This window comes from Candoia aspera, chromosome 3 (genome assembly GCF_035149785.1).
Source record: "Candoia aspera isolate rCanAsp1 chromosome 3, rCanAsp1.hap2, whole genome shotgun sequence".
Classification (NCBI taxonomy): domain Eukaryota; kingdom Metazoa; phylum Chordata; class Lepidosauria; order Squamata; family Boidae; genus Candoia; species Candoia aspera.
The window spans coordinates 127,469,625-127,490,180 of NC_086155.1; the positions used below are offsets into that span (position 1 = coordinate 127,469,625).

Here is a 20,556-nt window from a genome sequence, read left to right on the forward strand (position 1 = left end):
ATCGCCCGGATCGCCCGGAGCCTCGGAGGAGCCATGGAACGTCTCACCATCCACAGCATCGGGAGCCGAAGGGGAGCGGCGGGGCAGCCGCACCAAGAAGGGCTCGCGAACGGCGGCAAGTCTGAGCGCAGTAAAGGACAAGCTGGAGGCGATGCAGCAGCTGCTCCTGAGGTTAGCAGAGGCATGCGGATCCCATAGTCGGGATGGGGAGGGGCCTGGCACCAGAAGCCCGACACCCCTTACCCCACCCCTCAGAGACACGCCAGCTGGAGAGAAGGAGAAGAGGGCCGGAGGATGACACAGCACCAGGCAGAGTCCGCTTCAGGGAACCCGCCAGATGGGCTACTTCCCCCCCTCCCACCCCGATGATGAGACAGCAGGAACAAAGCTGGAGCCGGCATGAGATGGGGCCAATGCCACCCGAAACCTGGCGGAGGGAATCCCTACATCGAGACCAAAGAACCCCAACTGCCCGAAGCACACCTAGATGCCCAGATGCGGCTTGGAGCCCACTGAGAGCGGCGATAAAGGACTTCGGGGTCAAGTTCGACGGGGACCCCACAAAACTCTCATTTTTCCTCACAAACACGAGGAACTATATGGAGGAATGGGGTCCCTGCTTCCGAATGGAAAAGGGCAAAATAAATGCCATCACAATCAAATTAAAAGGAAGGGTGGCTGACTGGTATGTCCAGTTATGCCAGGCAGGTGCCCCAGAACTCGAGAACTGCAATGAGTTCCTCTGGGCCATCGACCTGCACTTCAGGGACCCCCTGGAAAAGGAGAGGGCGAAAAGAGCCCTGAAAAACCTCAAACAGGGACAGCGATCCATGGCAGACTATGCCATGGAGTTCCAAGCCTTGGCCAGGAAGGTCGAAGTCTGGTCGCAGTCCACCCTCATTGAACAATTCAAGGAGGGTCTAAACCTCAATGTTTTAAGATGGGCATTGTGCAGGAGTAACCCCAGCACTCTTGTGGAGTGGGTCCTGCTAGTTGGGGAGGCAGAGGACACCCAGGACACCTTCCTCCAGGCAAAGAGCGAGGCGCAGCATGCAGAGTCGGTGAGAGGGCCCTGAACAGCTGCAGGACAGGTGAGGTCGACACCCCAGCCCTGGAAAGAAGAAAGGGAGCGACGGTTTGCTAAGGGTCAGTGTCTTAAGTGTGGGAAGGAGGACCACAAGGTGGCGGCTTGCCCGAAAACGAAGGCGAGGGACAGCTCGTGGAAGGCGCCGACCAAGCCAACGCCAGCACCCAGGAAAATGCCAGTAGCGATGGGAGAAATCACAGCGAAGGACTTCCCTTACTCCATCGAAGAGGAAGAAAGCGACCAAGAGGAACCGGCGGGAAATGCCAGCCACCTGCCCTGAAGAGCGCCAGAGGACAGGTGGAAGAAAACAAGGGGTGCAACAACTTCTGGGTGAGTGCCAACTGCCCCACCCTGTACGTGAAAGTCACCTTAACCCACAGCAGAGAATCGGCCGAAGTCTGGGCTCTAATTGACTCCGGCTGCTCCAAGTGCCTTATGCACCCGGACCTGGTGGCTGCTTTAAACCTCCGCTGCTATCCACTTCAGCACCTCATTGTTTTCACACAATTGGATGGATCAGCAGCAGGAGGGGGTCCGGTCACCCAATACACCAACGAAATTGCGCTGCAGCTCAGCAGCCATAGGGAAAGACTGCCATTTGTCGTGGCACCGGTGGGCCAACCCCTAATCATCCTGGGGATCCCATGGCTAGTACAACGCAACCCACAAATAAACTGGAAAACCAGGGAAATTACGTTTTCGGATGGGCGCTATCGAGCACCCACAGGGGATCAGGTTCGATGGGGAGGGTGGCGACTACATCGGCGCATCTGGAGGCAGCAACCCCGGAAGGTCTGCCAGTCAGATACACAGAGTTTGCCGATGTGTTTGGGGAGAAAGAGGCAGACAAACTCCCACCCCACAGAAAAACGGACTGCACTATAGAACTGGTCCCTAACACACCCTTACCAAAGCCCAAAATTTATGTGATGACCCAGAAGGAGCTGGCAGCATTACAGGAGTTCGTGGACAAGAACTTAGCGCGGGGCTTTATCGAGCCCACAAACTCGCCAGTCGGAGCCCCAGTCCTCTTTAGGGAAAAAAAGGACGGGACATTGAGGCTCTGCATGGACTACCATGGTTTGAACGCCACTTCCATCTCAAATAAATACCCCTTACCCCTAATCAAGGACATACTTGCAAACCTGGCAAGGGGCAAGATATTTTCCAAACCTGACCTGAGGGAAGCCTATTTCCAAATATGGATACGGGAGGGGGATGAGTGGAAGATGGCTTTCAATTGCCCGCTGGGCTCATTTCAATATAAAATATTGCCATTTGGGTTGGCGGGGGCACCAGGAGTATTTATTCAGTTAATTAACAAGGTCTTGCACAACCACTTATTCAAGGGGGTACTCGTCTATCTAGATGATGTATTAATATACTCAGAGACAGAAGAGGAGCACAAATGCTTGGTGAAGCAAGTGCTCAGGAAACTCCGCAAGGCAGAGCTATTCGCCAAGCTCTCCAAGTGCGAGTTTCATAAATCACAAATTGACTACCTGGGCTACAGAATCTCGGCGAGGGGCATCGAGATGGACCCAAGTAAGGTCCAAGCCATCCTGGCATGGGAGCGCCCATGCACGAGGAGGCAACCACAAAGTTTCCTCGGTTTTATAAATTTTTATAGGGGTTTTATCCAGGGACTGGCAGAAATTGTGCTGCCTCTAACTAACCTACTCTGTACAAAGGGCTTGGGAGACACCCGGAAGACACGGAACCCGGGAGCACTCCTGAACTGGACTGCTGACTGTCAAAGGGCTTTTGATCAACTCAAAAGCCTCTTTACAGCAGAGCCAGTGCTGCAACACCCCGACCCCACCAAGCCTTTCGTCGTACAAGTCGACGCATCCGACTTCTCCATTGGGGCACTCCTGCTTCAGCGGGATTCTGACAATCAGCTGAAGTCCTGCGCGTACCTTTCCCGCAAGTTCTCCGAAACGGAACGGAGATGGCACGTGTGGGAAAAGGAGGCGTTCGCAGTTAAAGCCGCCCTAGAGACATGGAGGCACCTCCTGGAAGGGGCCACCTGCCCCTTTGAGGTCTGGATGGACCACAAAAACCTAGAGGCTCTCAGCACTCCAAAACGCCTCAGCCCCAAGCAAGTACGCTGGGCGCAGTTCTTCAGCCGATTTGACTTTAAACTAAAGTTCATACCGGGGAGGCATCGGACATTGTGGGTATTGTGTGGACCAACACACAGCTGGGCTGCCCTGCCATCACGCGCAGCCAAACAAGAACCCAACGTACCCCAGCACAAACACCCGCGGACAGAGGGAGACAAATGTCAATTTCACCTAACTTGCATTAACAGTTCGTTCAAGCCCTCAAAACAGATACATGGTTGCAAACCAGCCCTCAAAACAGATACATGGTTGCAAACCAACCAACACAATGTATCTTTTACAAATGGTCTGGCTTGGAAACAGAATAACTTGTACGTGCCAGAGCAATTGCGAGCGGAAGTTTTAAGCTGCTCACACGATGACAAGACGGCGGGTCACTTCGGCTTTGTGAAAACACTGCATTTAATCAGGCGACAATTCTGGTGGCCCACTCTTAGGAGAGACGTCAAAGAATATGTCGCTTCTTGCCCCACATGTGCAATGTCCAAACGAAAAGTGCGGAAACCCCAGGGACTGTTGCAGCCAGTAGCAAGCCCCTCCCTCCCTTGGGAGGAAATCTCGATGGACTTTATTGTAGATCTACCACTAGCCAAAGAAAAACGGTCATCTGGGTGGTAAAAGACTATTTCTCCAAGCAGGCACACTTTATACCCTGTGCTTCCATTCCCTCCGCGCAACAGCTGGCACGCCTCTTTTTAAATCACATCTATAAATTACACGGTGCCCCCTCCCATTTGGTGACAGATCAGGGCACACAATTTACCTCCAAATTCTGGAAGGCATTTTTAAAACTAATTGGCACCAAGCAAGTACTGTCCACGGCTTGGCACCCCCATACAGATGGCTCTACGGAGATTCTTAACTCCACCCTGGAACAATTCCTACGATCATTTATAAACTATCAACAGGACGACTGGGTAGACCTGCTACCCTTTGCTGAGGTGGCCTACAACAATGCAGTGAACCAGAGCACCGGTCACACCCCATTCAAAGTGGTTTATGGTAGAGACTTTGTTCCGATCCCGGAACTGCCCCAGCCAGACACCCCGCCCTGTTCCCCAAATGACTGGGCGGTGCAACTGGCCTCGGTTTGGCCCGTCATCCAGCTGGCCCTCTCAGACGCTCAAGCAACATACAAAAAGTTTGCAGACAACCACAGGGCGGCGCAGCCGAATTTCAAAGTGGGAGATACGGTCTACCTCTCCACTAAGTTCATCAAGTCCCCACAGCCCTCGAAGAAACTGGCACCCAAATTCATTGGTCCGTTCCCAATCATAGAAATTATCAACCCAGTGACTTTCAAGTTGGAGCTACCACACAACTTGAGGCGCATACACCCAGTGTTCCATTGTGCCCTACTGAAACCAGCCACCCCTTCAAAATGGCACAAGGAAACCCCCCCGCCCCCGCCCACCATGATAGATGGACAATAACATTTTGAAATTAAGGAGGTACTAGACTCCAGGAGACTAAGGGGCACCTTACAGTACCTCATCAGATGGAAACATTTTCCCCACCCCGAGTGGATGCAAGCGCAAGAGGTGTGAGCAAAGCGGCTTGTCAAATGCTTCCACGAAGCATATCCTGACAAACTGGCACCTTAGAGTTTTTTGGGGGGGCAGTATGTCATGTTCCCCGTTGCAAGGCATACGTGCTTCACAATGGGGAACATGCCTTTCAGGAAGGATGAAGGGATAACCTTAATCCTTTAAGCACACAACCACTTAAAACAATCACAAGGACAAAAGAGGCACACCTTTGCCCAGACCTAGGAGCCATTAACAGATCAGGGAAACTCCCACACATTACCCCGGGGGACGCACCTGCACCGAACAAGGAGAGAAGACAAAGGAAACCCGCGATGATCACCCAAAATGCCCATCCACAGACCGGTATCGTTTACATATTGCCCATCTGGATCCAGCTTGTGGGACAATGGGGGGTGGAGGAGGACAAGGTCCGCCACGCGGGTATATACGGGGTACCCCGCTACCACACCCGCATTCCCGTCTTTTTTCTGCGTATGCAATCTGCTGTCAATAAACCAGAAATCCTTAGCGAACCTAAGTGAGTCCGTGTCTTATTGGGAGTAAGGCTACCCTGACACTTACTAAGAAATCCTGGAAGTCTTCTATGTGGTTATGGCAGTTAGTGCTTAGCTTTCAAGGAATTTTCCACCCCCAGAAGCTAATGCTTGGCTCTGATATTAGCCACATCCTGGCACCTGCAGGGATACCTTAGTCTTCTCCCTGTGAGCAATCAGTTTCCTTATTTAAAAAGAAAATACATTTAATATAGCTAATTAGAATTCTATCCCAGGCACAACCTCATGTATCCATCTTCCACAAAGACCATGTAGGAAAAAGCCATACTCACTACCAGGGACAAACTGTTGTATAGCAAGGGAGCTCTTCCCCTGAAAATAATTTGATAAGCTAATTTTATGTAATATTTCACTGTATGCAAACTGTGGATTCAATATACATTGGAATTAAATTGCTTAATAGTCTGTGTACACAAAGGTCTGTGTTTGTACCTAAAAAAGCCTTTTAAAATTCATGCTGATATCAAATCTGTGAATACAGGGCATTCTCATTTAATGACCATTCATTTAACAATGGTTCGGAGATATGACAGGGCTAAAAAAAGTTACTTATGGCCCATCCTTGTGGTTACGATTGTTGCGCCACTCCCATGGTCACATGATTTCAATTTGTGACCTTTCCAGCCAGCTTCCAACAAGCCAAATGAATAGGGAATCACTGATTTGCTTAACTACTGTGGTAAAAATGGTCATAAAATCAGGTCTGGTCACATGATGCCTCATTTAATGACTGTATCATTAATGACCAAAATTCTGGTCCCAACTGCAGTCATTAAGCAAGGACTGCCTGTACTAAAATCCTTAAAACTTAAACTCAAGTATTTGTCGGTCTTCTCTGGCTGCTTGTATAACAGCAGATATGATGTGAGTGACGCTGACCTGAGCAAGCATCATTTTTCTGCAGATGTCCAAGGTTCAAAATATTCATTTGATTTGACAGGATGCAACAACTGATTTACGTAGATAACTTTAGAGGTTCAAAGAGTCAAATGAAGCAGAGTGGGAGAAAAACAGTTGCTAACATTTCCCAGAGAAGAAGACATGTCATGTTTCTTTTCTAGCAAATTTATCTGTGTACGAGAGGGGTGAAAAAGTGGCTATACTGCAATTGTCAACACATCCTAATTGCTGTCTAAAAGTTTCATCACTCTCCCCCCTGCTTTTCTAAGATGAATTGTGCATTTATTAAATAAATTGTCTTGCCAACTTTGTTGTCAGCTCTGTATTTCTCATAATGAGTTCAACAGCACATCAAGATTTTTCCTCCCTCCTTCCCTTTTTTAAAAGCACATTAGATTCTGATGATTCTCAGGCTGTGATGAGGGAACAAAAGACAGAATGGAGAAAGTCAGTCCTCCACTTCAGTATCACAGAGGTTTTAGCAGAAGTTTTGGTCAAAGATGCAGACATTTGGAACCATTTTAGTGCAGAAAAATAACTAGAATGAATGTCAACTAAAAAGAGAGAGAGAAAGAGAGAGAGACAGACAGGCAGAGACTGCCATTACATTGTATAGAAAGAATGCTTTCCAGTATCAGTACAGGATGAATCTGTGAAAAATGTATCATATGCATTGTTCTATATACAAAATTCTGAGTATTTCTGCAGCTGTGTTATACTTTTGGACACTATTTTCATAATACCACAAATCCTTTCAGTTTCTTAATACAATTACAAGTATACTAAAAGTCAGGTTCAACCCAAAGGAGACTTTAAGAGGGGAAAAAAATGTTTTTCATGGAATATGGATCCTAAACCTAGCATAGTGGAGATAACGATTCTAATGTCTAAAAATATGAAACCATTTTGCTCCATTCATTTCTACATTACATCTCTTCCCATTTGCACTTCTTCCAGTGTTTGATTTTCATTTTCCACAATCCTGATTGCTTTGTTCCTCACCCAGTCAACTCTGGTTTCTCTGAAACTACAGCTGCTTTTGATTCTATCCAAACAAGAAAAATAACTCAGCATTATCAATCACTTTCTGAAAAGACTTTCTCCTTCTTTCTCTATTCTTTAAATAAGTGGATTTCCTTTCCACTGTCATTTACCATTATCTTCTGATCCCCATATGTCAAAGCTAACAGAGTTGGAAGTCTTTGTGCCTGATAGAATATAATAAATTGGAAGGACTTAGTGCTTCTTCTGCTAATGTGAACTGTTTTGGATTGTTTTGCATGCTGGAGTTATGCTGTCTGTTGTATAAAGCACAGATCTATTGTTCTGTTTCCCTCTCCTTTGTTTTGCAGATTACAGATCAGTGTAACAGGCATTGTGAGGGCTAAAGCTGTGCCTGGAAAGTATCTCAGAGAAAATAAATTAATTTGCAATGAAATTGCACAGCACAGCACATTATATTGGTGATTGCATAGAGAAAAGCTTATTGTCTTCCCTGTCTTCCTAAAGACCTATTCCTTTTTTACCTCTTTCTCCCATTCTACTTTGTAAGTTTTTTGTTTAAAATATTACAAAACTGACACAAGAGATTATTTACCCTGACAAGGCAAACTAGATTTTTAAAAGCTAACACAGCATAATGGTTGTAAGACACACTCAGAAGTTGTAATCACACAAAACTGTCTGAAGCTAATTTATGATTTTACGAAGTTCTATTTATTGACTTTCAGTTTAAATTAGGGACATAAACCTTACGTGGCACTGAAGTCTAACACATCGTTAACTAAGAACTGCATATATTTTCTGCCCTTCAGTTACATCAGCAGATAAATAAGCAAAACCAGTTTAATAAACTGGCTGTTATTTTTAAAAAATGACAATTACAATCCTTGTTCTTTTAAATCATATTAAGTGCCACTGCATATTGTACTGTGTATATGTGTAAAATGTGAGGGTACAACTCAGGCATCTTTATTCACATAAATGAAACCATCTACTTTCATTTATGTGAATACAGGTAGTCCTTGCTTACTAACCACAATTGGGACCAGCAACTCCATCTCTAAGCACCACAGTTGCTAAGCAAAATATAATATGACATGCCAGACTTACAACATCGCTTCTGCTTCTGTCATTAAGCAAATCACCATGGTTGTTAAGTAAGACATCACGTGACTGAGTCTTGTGATTTTACTGCCAGCTTCTCTATTGACTCTGCTTGTATGAAGCCAGTTGTAAAGAATGCAAATGGTGATCATGTGTCCACGGGACACTGCAATGGTCGTAAGCACCTGCAGGTTGTGAAGCACCAGAATGTTGATCACATGACCGCAGGGACATTGCGACGGCTGTAAATATGAGGATTGGTTGCAAAGCTGTTGTTTTTTCAACAGTCATAACTTTGAACAGTTGCTAAACAAGACAGTTGGTTAGCGAGGACTACGTGTAAAGGACACTTGCTACTACTCTAAGAAAAATCAGCTACAGTTAAACAGTCTTTCTGATTTCATTGGTGTCCACTTGAAACTGATAGTAGAAAAAAAGTCTAAGTGAATAAGCTATTAGTAACTGTATCCTGTAAAACACAATTTTTTATCCACAACACTAGTTTTTAGAATGCTTCTGAATACAGGTCCTTGGGCATATTCAGGTATTATATTATAGAGAAAGCACTATAATTCATTATAGAGAAAGCTCTATAAAGTATTCATTCCCCTGGGAATGGGGGAAGACATGTCCAAGTCACATTATCATTTGCAATTTTTTTTACATAAGGAGAAATGTTTATGAACATACTTGCAAATTTCCATTTGGATTTTTAGTTTCATTTTACACAATTGCAAGCTGAGATAGAAGTACGATCAAAGCAAACTTCAGTTTCGGTAAAGTAAGCAAAGCCAAAACCTATACCCATACCTTCTTCTGTGTTATATTTTTTTCTCCTGAAAATATTCAAAGAAAATTTCTTGTAGCCCCTTCACTGCAGCTAATAATGTACTGTGCCGCTGAATGGTGATTTTTACCAGTTAGAATTCCTGATAAATTACAATGCCTGTGGCACTCAGCTCAGTTCCAGAAGTACTCATTTTACTCAGTTCCAGTTGAGGCATCATGTCCTCTTGAGAGCTCAGTGAAGTTGCTTCAAAAGCCCCTGTAGGCAAAGCAAACAAACCTTTGGAAATCGTATACAGAAAAGTCGACAGACAATATGATATCTCTGCATAGGATTTCCACAGATTTTTTTTTTCCCCTGCCAGGATTGCCATTTAGTTACAGGCCCTCAAAGTGGCTGCACTGTGCCCTTGAAAGGATATAGTGCTTCAACTGTTGGAACAGCTGGACAGGGGCGTGCAGGGGGAGAATGGTTCAGGAAGTAAGAAAAGTGCCCCTCTGAATGGTTTTGTACAAGTTACTGTTTATTAGATTTATTTATGTATTTATTTATTTATTTATCAAATTTTGTTACCTCCCATCTCTCCCAAAAGAGGGACTCTGGGCAGTTTACAATCTGGTAGATTTATATGCTACCTTTTCTTCAGAAGCTTAAGAATGAGTACATGATTGTTATTTCACCCCTGCCCATTTTATCTGTAAAACTACTTCATAAATTACATCTATCTACATTAGATACATTCATCTTTCTCCTTGCTGTAAGCTACAACTGATAATCATATTCAAGAGAGTTTAGCATTTTCAGAATTTGTCACATTTCTCAATGTCAAAAACAGGCAGAGTGAAATTAATAACTGGTACTTCTCTAAAGCTGCAAATTTCCCTTTCCTGGAAGTAAACTTCAGGGAACACACTCTTATAATCACACTTCTAATAACTGTGCCAAGTATTTTATCAGTCTGTCTCTACAATATTTGATATTTGGAAACTGATGTATGGAGTCTTGACTGATATAAACCAAATTAAACAAGATAATTTATTAATGCAAGAATTAAGAATGGTCTTTGTTTGATCAAACTTAAGTGAATGGTTCTGTGTTGGACAGCCCATTTTTTAAATTTTGGATGAAGCACAGTACCTCAAACGATTTATTGTGTATTTTCATGCAACAGAACCAATAAGCCAGACCTGAATTGCACTTGCCCTTGAAATCCAGTGTTATTTTAACTGGCTTTTTTTTTTTCCTTGTGAGTTTGAAGGACCCTAATTCTAAATTGACTGTATGGCACAATCTTTCTTAGGGATTATTCTATAATAATTGTTATTACACTGGTCTGATCTTTCAAGAAGTAATAGAAGCAATGAAATAATGAAAACAACAACAGTAAGAGGTCTATGCACTTTCCCATTGAGGAAAAGGAATCAAAAGGGGATATTCATTTTTTAAGAAAAAAAATCATCAGTTCAACTTCAGAGGTTGGAGAGGAACTGGAATTATTTAAGGAAGCTTTTCAGTGACAGAAAGTAGTAGAGTCATAGCTGGGTAGCCACAATCAAAGACAGAATGGCAAAACAGTTTTGGTCACTATATTTAGCACAGCTACAGAAGGCTACTGAATTCAAGGGATAATCAGTCTGCATTCCTGTATAAACTTAGGTAGAAGCAAGTTTCATGAAGTTCAGTCGGGCCTACTTTTCAATAGACACAGGTATCCACAGACTCTTTGTGAGTTTGGCAATTGTACCACATTGTACCACAAATTCTTGACTCTTTTGGATTTGTGTGTAAAATCATGACACATGTAAAAAAGTGTACTACTGGTACTTGTACATCTCATTGTCCCGTTTGACTCCCACTGCACATACCACTGATGCTACACTATTAAATGTAGCTTGAAATATGACCATTTGGACATCAGAAAAGCCTCCATATTGTTTGTAAACAGAATGTAAACATGTGTTGCTACCATCAAATTCTGAAATATGATTTATGAGAATCATCATCCATCCTAGCTTAGGCTTTTTTTTTTTTTTAAGAAATGAAGTAAATGTAAACTCTTCCTTTTCTATTCTTTCCAAAAGACCTTCCCCCCAACTATTATTTTCTATTTCAATAACTCCATTATAATTAATGGAATCAAAGTGAGCTTGCTACCTAATCCAGAAAAGAAGCATATACTAGAGTTCTGGCCAGGCAAATGTCACTCATTTTCCTGTTCATTCTCTGAAATTTGCTCCATGGTGTAATTTTAAACAATGAGAATGATTTTGTGCTTTACTTCAAAAAATGGTCTTGACTGCCATAGAACAATCTTATCTTTGTTTTGCTTTCAAGTAATCCAGTGCATCATAAAATGAAGTAATATACATTTGTTATTAAGTTTCTACATTGGCCTTCCTGTTGGTCTCCCTGGGGTTTCCATGGTACATGCAGGCCTCATAAGATAAGTCTAATAAGATTATGCTAATGGAGAGACCCCAAGACTGGCTGTGCTGCCTCATTGTGGTGGAGGGGGGAGGGAATGTTCCTGGGAGGGATGAGTGAAGAATGCTGGGAGTCCATGCCAAGAATATGTATTCTCAGCAGGAGTAACCAAGATCATTCCAGCTGCCCAGTTAAAGCAAGCAGACACCTATATGGGGCAGCAGCAATATAGGATGATGGAGAAGGCAGATAACTCTTTAGAGACAATGGTAAAGACAGCAATTCCTACTGTGCAGGAGAAGGCAATGGCAATTAAACCACTCCTGTATTTTTAACAAGACCGCGTGGATAGAAAACATAAAATAATTGACATATAGTGTTGCATAATGGGCCCCTCAGATCAGATGGCACTCAACATGCTACTGAGGAAGAGCTGAGGATCTTTCAGAGTACAAATTGTCTGTATGATGTTGCTAGATTAAAGCCTTTGGCATGTCTAGTTGCTAATGTTGCCATACAGGAAAAGAAAATCCAAAACTGCGAAGACTGAATTACAGCGAGAACAGGGAACGTAAAAGCATGAACACAGGAAAGTTCAACACAATGAAAGATGAAACAACTATACACTGACATCTTAGGCATCAGTGAATTGAGGTCCACTGAGAGTGGGCATTTTCAGTCAGAAGATCAGCTGTTTACTACTCAGGACATGAAAAACAAAGAAGCAACTGTGTTGCTTTTATAGTTAGGAAGGCTGTAGCAAGAACAGTACTTGGCTACAATGCAATAATGACTGAATAATACCAGTCTGTGGACAACACTTTAATATGACAGTTATCCAAATGTATGATGCAATCTCTGTTGCTGAAGAAGAGGAGGGTGATATTTTTTTATGACTAAGTTCAATGTGAAATTAATAAAACATTCAAACAAGGTATGCTGCTTGTGATTGGAGAATGGAATGCCAAAGTTGGAAATATTGAGGAAAATGTATTTGTATGGTTTAGGAAGCCAAATGAAACAGGATAACAACTTGTCAATTTATGCCAAACCAATGATTTCTTTATTGCTAACACTGTCTTCAAACAACCAAAACAATGCCTCTGTACATGGACATGATGTACATAGATGGAGTACATAGAAATCAAATTGACTATATTATTGCTAAGATGAGGTGGAGGAGCTCAGTTATAGCATCAAAGACATGCCCCTGTGTTGACTGTGCAACAGATCACAAACTGCTCATGTTCAAGTTCCAAGTTAAGCTAAGGAAGAAGAAGAAAGCCGGTCTTGAGAACTTACCCACAGTTTTCAAGAAGATTATCGGGAATCACTTTGAAGTCCTGAACCTCTTTGAAAGAGAACCAAAAGACCTGGGAAATGAACTTAAAGAAGTTCTTAGGGATGAATATGAAAAGAAACTGTTAAAGATGAAGAAACAGAAGAAAGCAAACTGGATGTCAGAACAAACCATTCTTGGAAATTGCCAAGAAGAAAAGAGAAGCTACAGACAATAAAGAGAAAAAACTTGGGAAAGAACTTCTAATCAATCAATCAATCAATCACTAGAGCAGGGAGAACAATCCTGGTGACTTTGGGGTGCTTTTGTATTGCATCTCCCATCACCCCCCAGCCACTATGCTTAATATGAACAAATTTGAAGAGTTATAATCTAAATATCTGAAGAATAATATGTTGCATATATATGGTAACTTTCTACAGCTTTTTTTTGTGGGCCTAAGGGCATGACTAAGGCTCTGCAGACTGCAAGTTACAGAAAGAAGCTGAATTTATAAGCTCTAGGGTTACAAAGTATATACAGGAGTGATACAGCATATGGAATGAAATTCAAAATATATAAATGGGATCCAAAAGATGCTTCCTGATTGAAAATGGTATGGCTTCACCAACCCACTTACTGAACCCAGGTTATGAATGCAGAATAAAGTGTTTAATTGTTTTGAACTTCACCTTCTGTGATGGAATGCCAAATTGACCTTGAGAACACGGAAGAGGCAGCAAAAAAGTTAAGGAAGAAAATGGCTATTCAGGGCTGCCTGCATTATTACTTTTGTGGGGCCTACATATCTTCGTCTTTTTTGGGGCCCTCCCTCCATTGAAATAATACTATTGAAATTACATTTCATGTGACTTTCAATATTTTCTTTGTATTTTTACACAGAACTAGGGAATAGTAATTATATATAAATAACTTCTACTTCATACACATGGACATATATGCGTATGTATTTAAGTAATAATAATCAGTTGTTCCTGATTATGATGTCTGTCGTATATCATCATAGTTACTAAATTTTAGTATTTGTGCTATGCCTATAGGTTTCTAAGAAGACCATCAGTATGACGTTCAAATATTGTGCATTTTGTGCCAATTTTTTTATTAAAAGGCATGAAAATAAATAATGTCTACTTCATTTGTATTATTTCTGATTAAAAATGTGCCTATTGTCCCTAATGGATAAGTTAGTCCTGGGGCCATTACAGAAGAGATTCCTGGGTCAAAGAGAAGAGTGAGAAAGAGACTCAGAATAATTCTGCAAAACTTCCACCTTGTATAATTTAGGCAGAATTATACAGAATTATATAAGCAATAAAGATCTTTCCAGAAATCCAAGTGGTTGTTTCATAAACTCGCCAGTCTTGCATGGCTTGACACCTTCAGTGTCACCTTCAGTTATTTTTACTGCCCTGAATTCATTCATGAGTTTGAATTCATGAGCTATGGAACATTTCCTTACTTGACAGCACTGCTTCCAATGTCCAGGTCCTGGGCAGTAACTGCTCCTATAATGGTCCCAACTGGAGTATCTTCATATACCTCCATGGTGTAAAAAGGTTTGCTGAAAACTGGAGGCTCATCCACATCTAGCACATTGATCTTCACAGTTGCTGTATCCTTGAATGGACCCACAGAATGAAAGCGATGGTCAAGATGGACATTTGAAGCCTCTACTTTGAAAGTATATGCCTTTTTTGTTTCAAAATCCAATGGCTGCAATATAGACAGATTCAACATCAGATTAAGATATACATCTCTCCCAGATTTTTAAAGAATAAAAATATTGCCTCTGTGCATATCTTCCTTTAATTGAATTACAGTATTAACTTTTCTTAGTGTTTATTGTATAAGCCACATTTTGATGGGGCTGAAGTAAAGACTTACAGCATATGTTGCCCCATGTAACAAACCATAGTACAAAATGTAGGGTCTCCAGCTTACAGAGATTTTGTAAAAGGAATCAGGAAATATCTTTGTTATTATCACTTTAAAGATTACACAGTTGGCTTGTTGATGTGGCTTTTTTATGCCATCTCAAAATAAATAATAGCTACTCCTATCTTTACAAGAATTTAAATGGATTGGGCATTTGGCTTTTACTGGCTATCTTTGGTAGATTCTTGGCTAACACTGACATCTTGTGGTCAGTTTTATTAACATTATTTTGTTATCTTAAATATATATATTTTTAAAAAGGTACCAGAAAGAATCTGATTAAAATCTCCCACTCTGAATCTTACACACACACACACATACACACACTGTATCTATCTATCTATCTATCTATCTATCTATCTATTATATATATATATATATATATATATATATATATATATATATATATATATATATATATTTGAGATAGATAGGTAGGTAGGTAGGCAGGTAGATATTTCAAAACAGTTTACAACAAATTCAAACAATTCAAATGGAAGGTTAAAATCATTGATAAAAGCATACATTACTATATTTTATAAAATATGCAAGATACAATAAACAATAAAATATACTGTAACAACAATAACAGAGAGTAAAAACGGCAGTGAGTTTTTAAAACTATCACAGTGGGATTAACAAATCATTAAAAGGTCTGGGAGAAATGAAGTGCCTTTAGCCGGCACAGAGAAGACAGTGAAGATAGCACCAGGGATACCTCAGCTGGGATGGCATTCCTAAATCAGGGGCTACCACTGAAAAGGTTTACTCCTGGGTAATCTAAATCTGAACCACAAGCAGTCATTTTATTCAGACATATTTCATGCAGATGAAATCTCTACTTTTATGGACTTTATTTATCGATAACAAGGGTACACCAATTACGAAACACCTTTCTGCAACATTTCATAGAGCTTTCTCCCTATAAGAACCCCCTTCATTCTGTTCAGTTTCTTTTGTAGAATAAATCTGGTAGCAACTTCAGTTTCCAAGTACTCAGAACCAACTTTCTATGACCCCGTTCTTCATGTGGGTTATTTTGTTCCTTTGAAAATGGAGGCTTCCCATTTATAATATTCTGAGATATGCCAGAAGCAAGAGCTGCTATGTCAACTTCATTTGCAAAGCATGAGTTAAATGGTATATGGATTGCTTCATCTTCCTCCTGCCCTAGAGGCAAGGTGATTCATTTGCCTCAATAGGGAGCTACTGAGAGCCAAGGAGAAGAGTCAGCATCTCAAGACTGTGGTAGACTACAATATATTCAGAATTTCACATCATAAACTGACACACAAGCAAGAATTAAAGCTATGGACCTGAGAATTCAGCCAGCATATTCCTAAACTGCCACTATTTTAGGACGGTATAAGGCAGAGTAGCAGAATCCTGATCTGGATCATTACTATATTCTGAATGTCCATGTAGACAGCGAGGCACATTTATTTACCAAAGTTATCAGATGCAAAAGTACAAATGGTCTTATATCCAAAACTAAAGCATATATTAAGAGTCTAGTGTTGATAAAGTAGCTGCAATTTTGGTGAGACAGAACTAAACATACAAACACAGGAACACAAAAACCTAGGGCAAAAATTCACAAGAATTATGTATTTACATATACACATATGTACACATGTTTAAGCATGCATGGATCCAAGGGCAAACATTTACTATAACTAATTCTGCCCCTTCCCAATTTATTTCCTTTCCACTTAAACCTCAGGTGGAATCCCTGAATTGCCCCACTTTGGAGAGGAAAAGAAAAAGCCTGAAAAAAACAGCTCAGCTTTCCTAACAATTCAGGATTCAGGAAGGGATAATAGAATGCTTCTTGTGTGTTTGTGTGTGTGTGTGTGTGTGTGTGTTTAATGAAACTGAAGAACACAACATAAGCAAAATGATTGACTAGACAGTTGTTATAAAGGAAACACACACACACAAAGGGACATATTTATGTTCATTCATAGTCTGCACAATAATAGGAAACAAACAGTGCTGTCTACTGTCTGTGAAGACTTGCACAGCTAAATAGATTCTACATTTATCCACTGACTGGCATTGCATGAACAGAATCAGGGAAGAATCCCTACATTGCATTACTAATGTTGTTCAGCCTTGGTCAAAGGAAACATATTCTTGTATGCTCTGTTTAATTTAAGCATGCAGTTAGTGACCCACCAGTCAAAGGTGGTATACCAGCTATCAATTTTGGCCTTTGGGATACTTCCCAGCCAATCTGCTTTTAGGAATTTCAGGAAGGAAAAAAAGATAAATGCAACAACCTGAAAATTTACATTGAACCACCATGGGCAAACATATGAACAAGCCCTTGAATTATTTCAGTTCTTCTCCTGTTCTATCCCTTAGGCTTTAACTGGGAAATGATAGTTCTAAAATACACGTTCACTAAATTGAAATTAGAAACATTAAAAACTAATGTTTATAATTACCCTATATCAGCTTGCCCATAAGAATATAAGAGTAACCCTGCTGAAGGGCTATTTTATACCAGCATTTTGATTCTTACAGTGGCAAACTGGATGTTTCTAGGTGCTTGCAAGCAGGAGGTGGAGAAATACCCTTTTCCCACCACTATGTTCCTTTCAATTCAATTAGTAATTGAAAGTATGCTGCTTTCAACCTAGGGGAGCCTTCTGCCTAATAGCCCTCGATAGACCTTTCCTCCATGAATTTATCTAATCTTCTTCTTATAACATCCAAGTTAAAGGCTATCATCACATCTTGTGGAAATAATGCAGAAATACTATAAACATATTAGGGTATTGGCAGTTTTATTTTCAATTGCTTTTCAAATTATTCTTACTATGGAATCTGCCTTTTTCATAGCTGCCACACAATGAGCTGATACATTAATTAAACTATCCATTATGACTCAAGATCATTTTCCTAGTTACAGATAGCTCAGACAAGATCCATGGATCCATGTATATGTGGTGTTGTATATGTATATGTACATTGGGGGAGCAGGGAGACAATCTGTATCACTTTACATTTGCTTAAATTGGACCACATTTGCTATTTGGTTGTCTTTTCACCCAATTTAAAATGATCCTTAGGATGCTTCTCACAATCACTTTTGGTTTCACCATCATGAATACTTTGGTAATCCTCAAATTAGACCAGATCAGTGTTTAATCCTAAACATCACATTAAAAAGCACCATTCCTGGCATACAATCTTGAGGTATAGTCCCTCTTATTTCTCTCCATTAAGAAAATTGCACTTAATATTTTTTCCTCCCAAAATTTATGCTTCTTTTTGTTCTCCACATTAAGATAAGTTTTCTATTTCCTTCTTAAGTGTTCCATCTTCCTGGACTCTTCTAGAGAACCATGCTGAACTATTTCTGGGCTTGGCTTATCCTTGTAATATTGGGGAATATGTTGCAGCTGATCCTTAATTATTGTGCTTTTAAATAACATCCAAGCATTATGAAGAGATTTGGTCCTCATGGCCTTTCCTTTCAGTCTCTATATCATTAATCCCCTCATTTCTGGAAAATTTCTGCTTTTGTAGTCATATATGACTGTCCTGGGCCATGCTGCATATATATGCTAAATGTAACAGCACTGTGGTCACTATTTTCTATTGGTTCTACAATATCCATGTCTTGCTTTAGGCCATGGTTACTGTAATCTCCATTTAAGACTAGGGTTCCCAAATCTATGCCACCAGCAACATAAGATCCAAGCTGTGTAACCCCAACATTCCTTCCTATGTTTCATGCTGTATCTGGCCTTCTCCTTTTACTTTTAAACAGTTTGTTGATTGTTCTGTTCTATACTGGTCTTTGATTGAAATAAACTTTGAATTGAACTAAATATCTAAGTTTGCCTCTTCTCTGCTCAGTTAAAAACCCTAAGCATAGCCATATAGGATAGTTAGAATCTTTATTTTTATTTTTCAGCTTGACATGAATATGACCAGTCTATGTGAGGTGTATGAAGTCCTCCATTACTATGCTACTTCTTCATTTGCTTCTCTGATTTCTTTTGTGATATCAGAATAACCTTCAGTCTTTAGATTATTTGTGGCCAAACATTGTCATCCATAGTGGAGCAGTCCTGTCCTCCATTATTTTTTAGTATATTTGCTTTTTTTATCCTCTTTGATATAAAGAGCAACAACTCCCGTGGTGCTTCTGAGCCTGACTCTTGTAAAGAGAAGCAAGGATGACTCTGTCACACTGATTCTCTCAGTTCCATCAGGTTTCTATTATACTTCTCTGAACCTGTCAGATCTCTCCTGAGATCAATTTAAAAACTGCTCTGCCACATTTTTATTTGTATGAGAGCCATCTAGTTTCATTTCAGTTCAACCTTTTCTTGTACAGGTCTAGTTTGTCCCCCCAAATTCTCCAGTGCCCAATAAATCTAGCCCTCCCTCCTGACATTACCATCTAATCCATGCATTGGGATCCCTGAACAGAGTCCCGTATGGGGAATAAACAGCATGAAGGTCCTAGACTTCAGTATGTTTGGTTACCTAGCAACCAAAATTTGATTTCCAGGATTAGCTGGTAACATTTCCCAATATCATTTGTGCCAGCACAGACCATGACTATTGCCACACTCCTAGCAGGTAGTCTAGATGGTGTATGACAATCACAACCTTTGTGCCATGCAGTCTATCATCACCAACTCATCTTTCTGTATTTTTAAAGGTCAAATTGTTGTTGTTGTTTATTTGTTTAGTTGCTTCTGACTCTTCGTGACTTCATGGACCAGCCCACACCAGAGCTTCCTGTCGGTCGTTAACACCCCCAGCTCCCCCAGGGACGAGTCCATCACCTCTAGAATATCATCCATCCACCTTGCCCTTGGTAGGCCCCTCTTCCTTTTGCCCTCCACTCTCCCTAGCATCAGCATCTTCTCCAGGGTGTCCTGTCTTCTCATTATGTGGCCAAAGTATTTCAGTTTTGCCTTTAATATCATTCCCTCAAGTGAGCAGTCTGGCTCGATTTCCCAGAGGATGGACTGGTTTGATCTTCTTGCAGTCCAAGGCCCTCTCAGAATTTTCCTCCAACACCACAGTTCCAAAGCATCGATCTTCCTTTGCTGAGCCTTCCTTATGGTCCAGCTCTCGCAGCCATATGTTACTACGGGGAACACCATTGCTTTAACTATGCGGACCTTTGTTGTCAGTGTGATGTCTCTGCTCTTAACTATTTTATTGAGATTTGTCATTGCTCTTCTCCCAAGGAAAGATCAAATTGCCCACAGCTTAAAGCTCTCTGTTCCCTGCAGGAATATCCTTGATATGAGAAGACGCAAGCTCATTGCCCAAAGATTAGTTCTCTCTACAGGAAAATTGCCCTCACCCTCAAAATGATGTCTTTCTTTCCAAACATCCTCATTCTCCATGATATGAAGGGAATGATCATGGGAGTTGGGAAAAAAAATATTATATTCCAAAAGGTCCAGTGTACACACCATTGTAGCTCTCTTTCAGCTCAACCACCATAGTTTCAAGAGATTTATTCCCTGAGAGCCAGGGTTCATTGCAATAAGCACAAACCCACAACTTATGCTCAACAGGTGCGTAGCCATACATTTGACACTTCGTGTAATAAACTGGAAAGCAGCTACTTTCCCACTGGTTTTCTGGTTTCATATGCTATTGCTGCTTAAAAATAGCCACTATGTTATATACTGTATTTATAGGATTGGACCCTTGGCTTTCTCACACAGTGGCTAAAGTTGCCTTGATGCTTTAGCTTTTGGGGGTAGAAGGTCAATGTGCCCCTTTTCTCATTCTCCACACAAA

At 41.1% G+C, this 20,556-nt stretch overlaps 1 protein-coding gene across 1 annotated transcript in view; it reads right to left on the reverse strand.

Annotated features, from left to right (window-relative positions):
• The window catches only part of CDH12 (cadherin 12), a 189,553-nt gene that overhangs the window by 23,677 nt on the left and 145,320 nt on the right, over positions 1-20,556 (reverse strand). Inside the window, exon 6 of the mRNA XM_063298766.1 lies at positions 14,294-14,547. Coding sequence (XP_063154836.1) covers positions 14,294-14,547 — 254 coding nt within the window. The remainder of the gene's footprint in view (positions 1-14,293; positions 14,548-20,556) is intronic.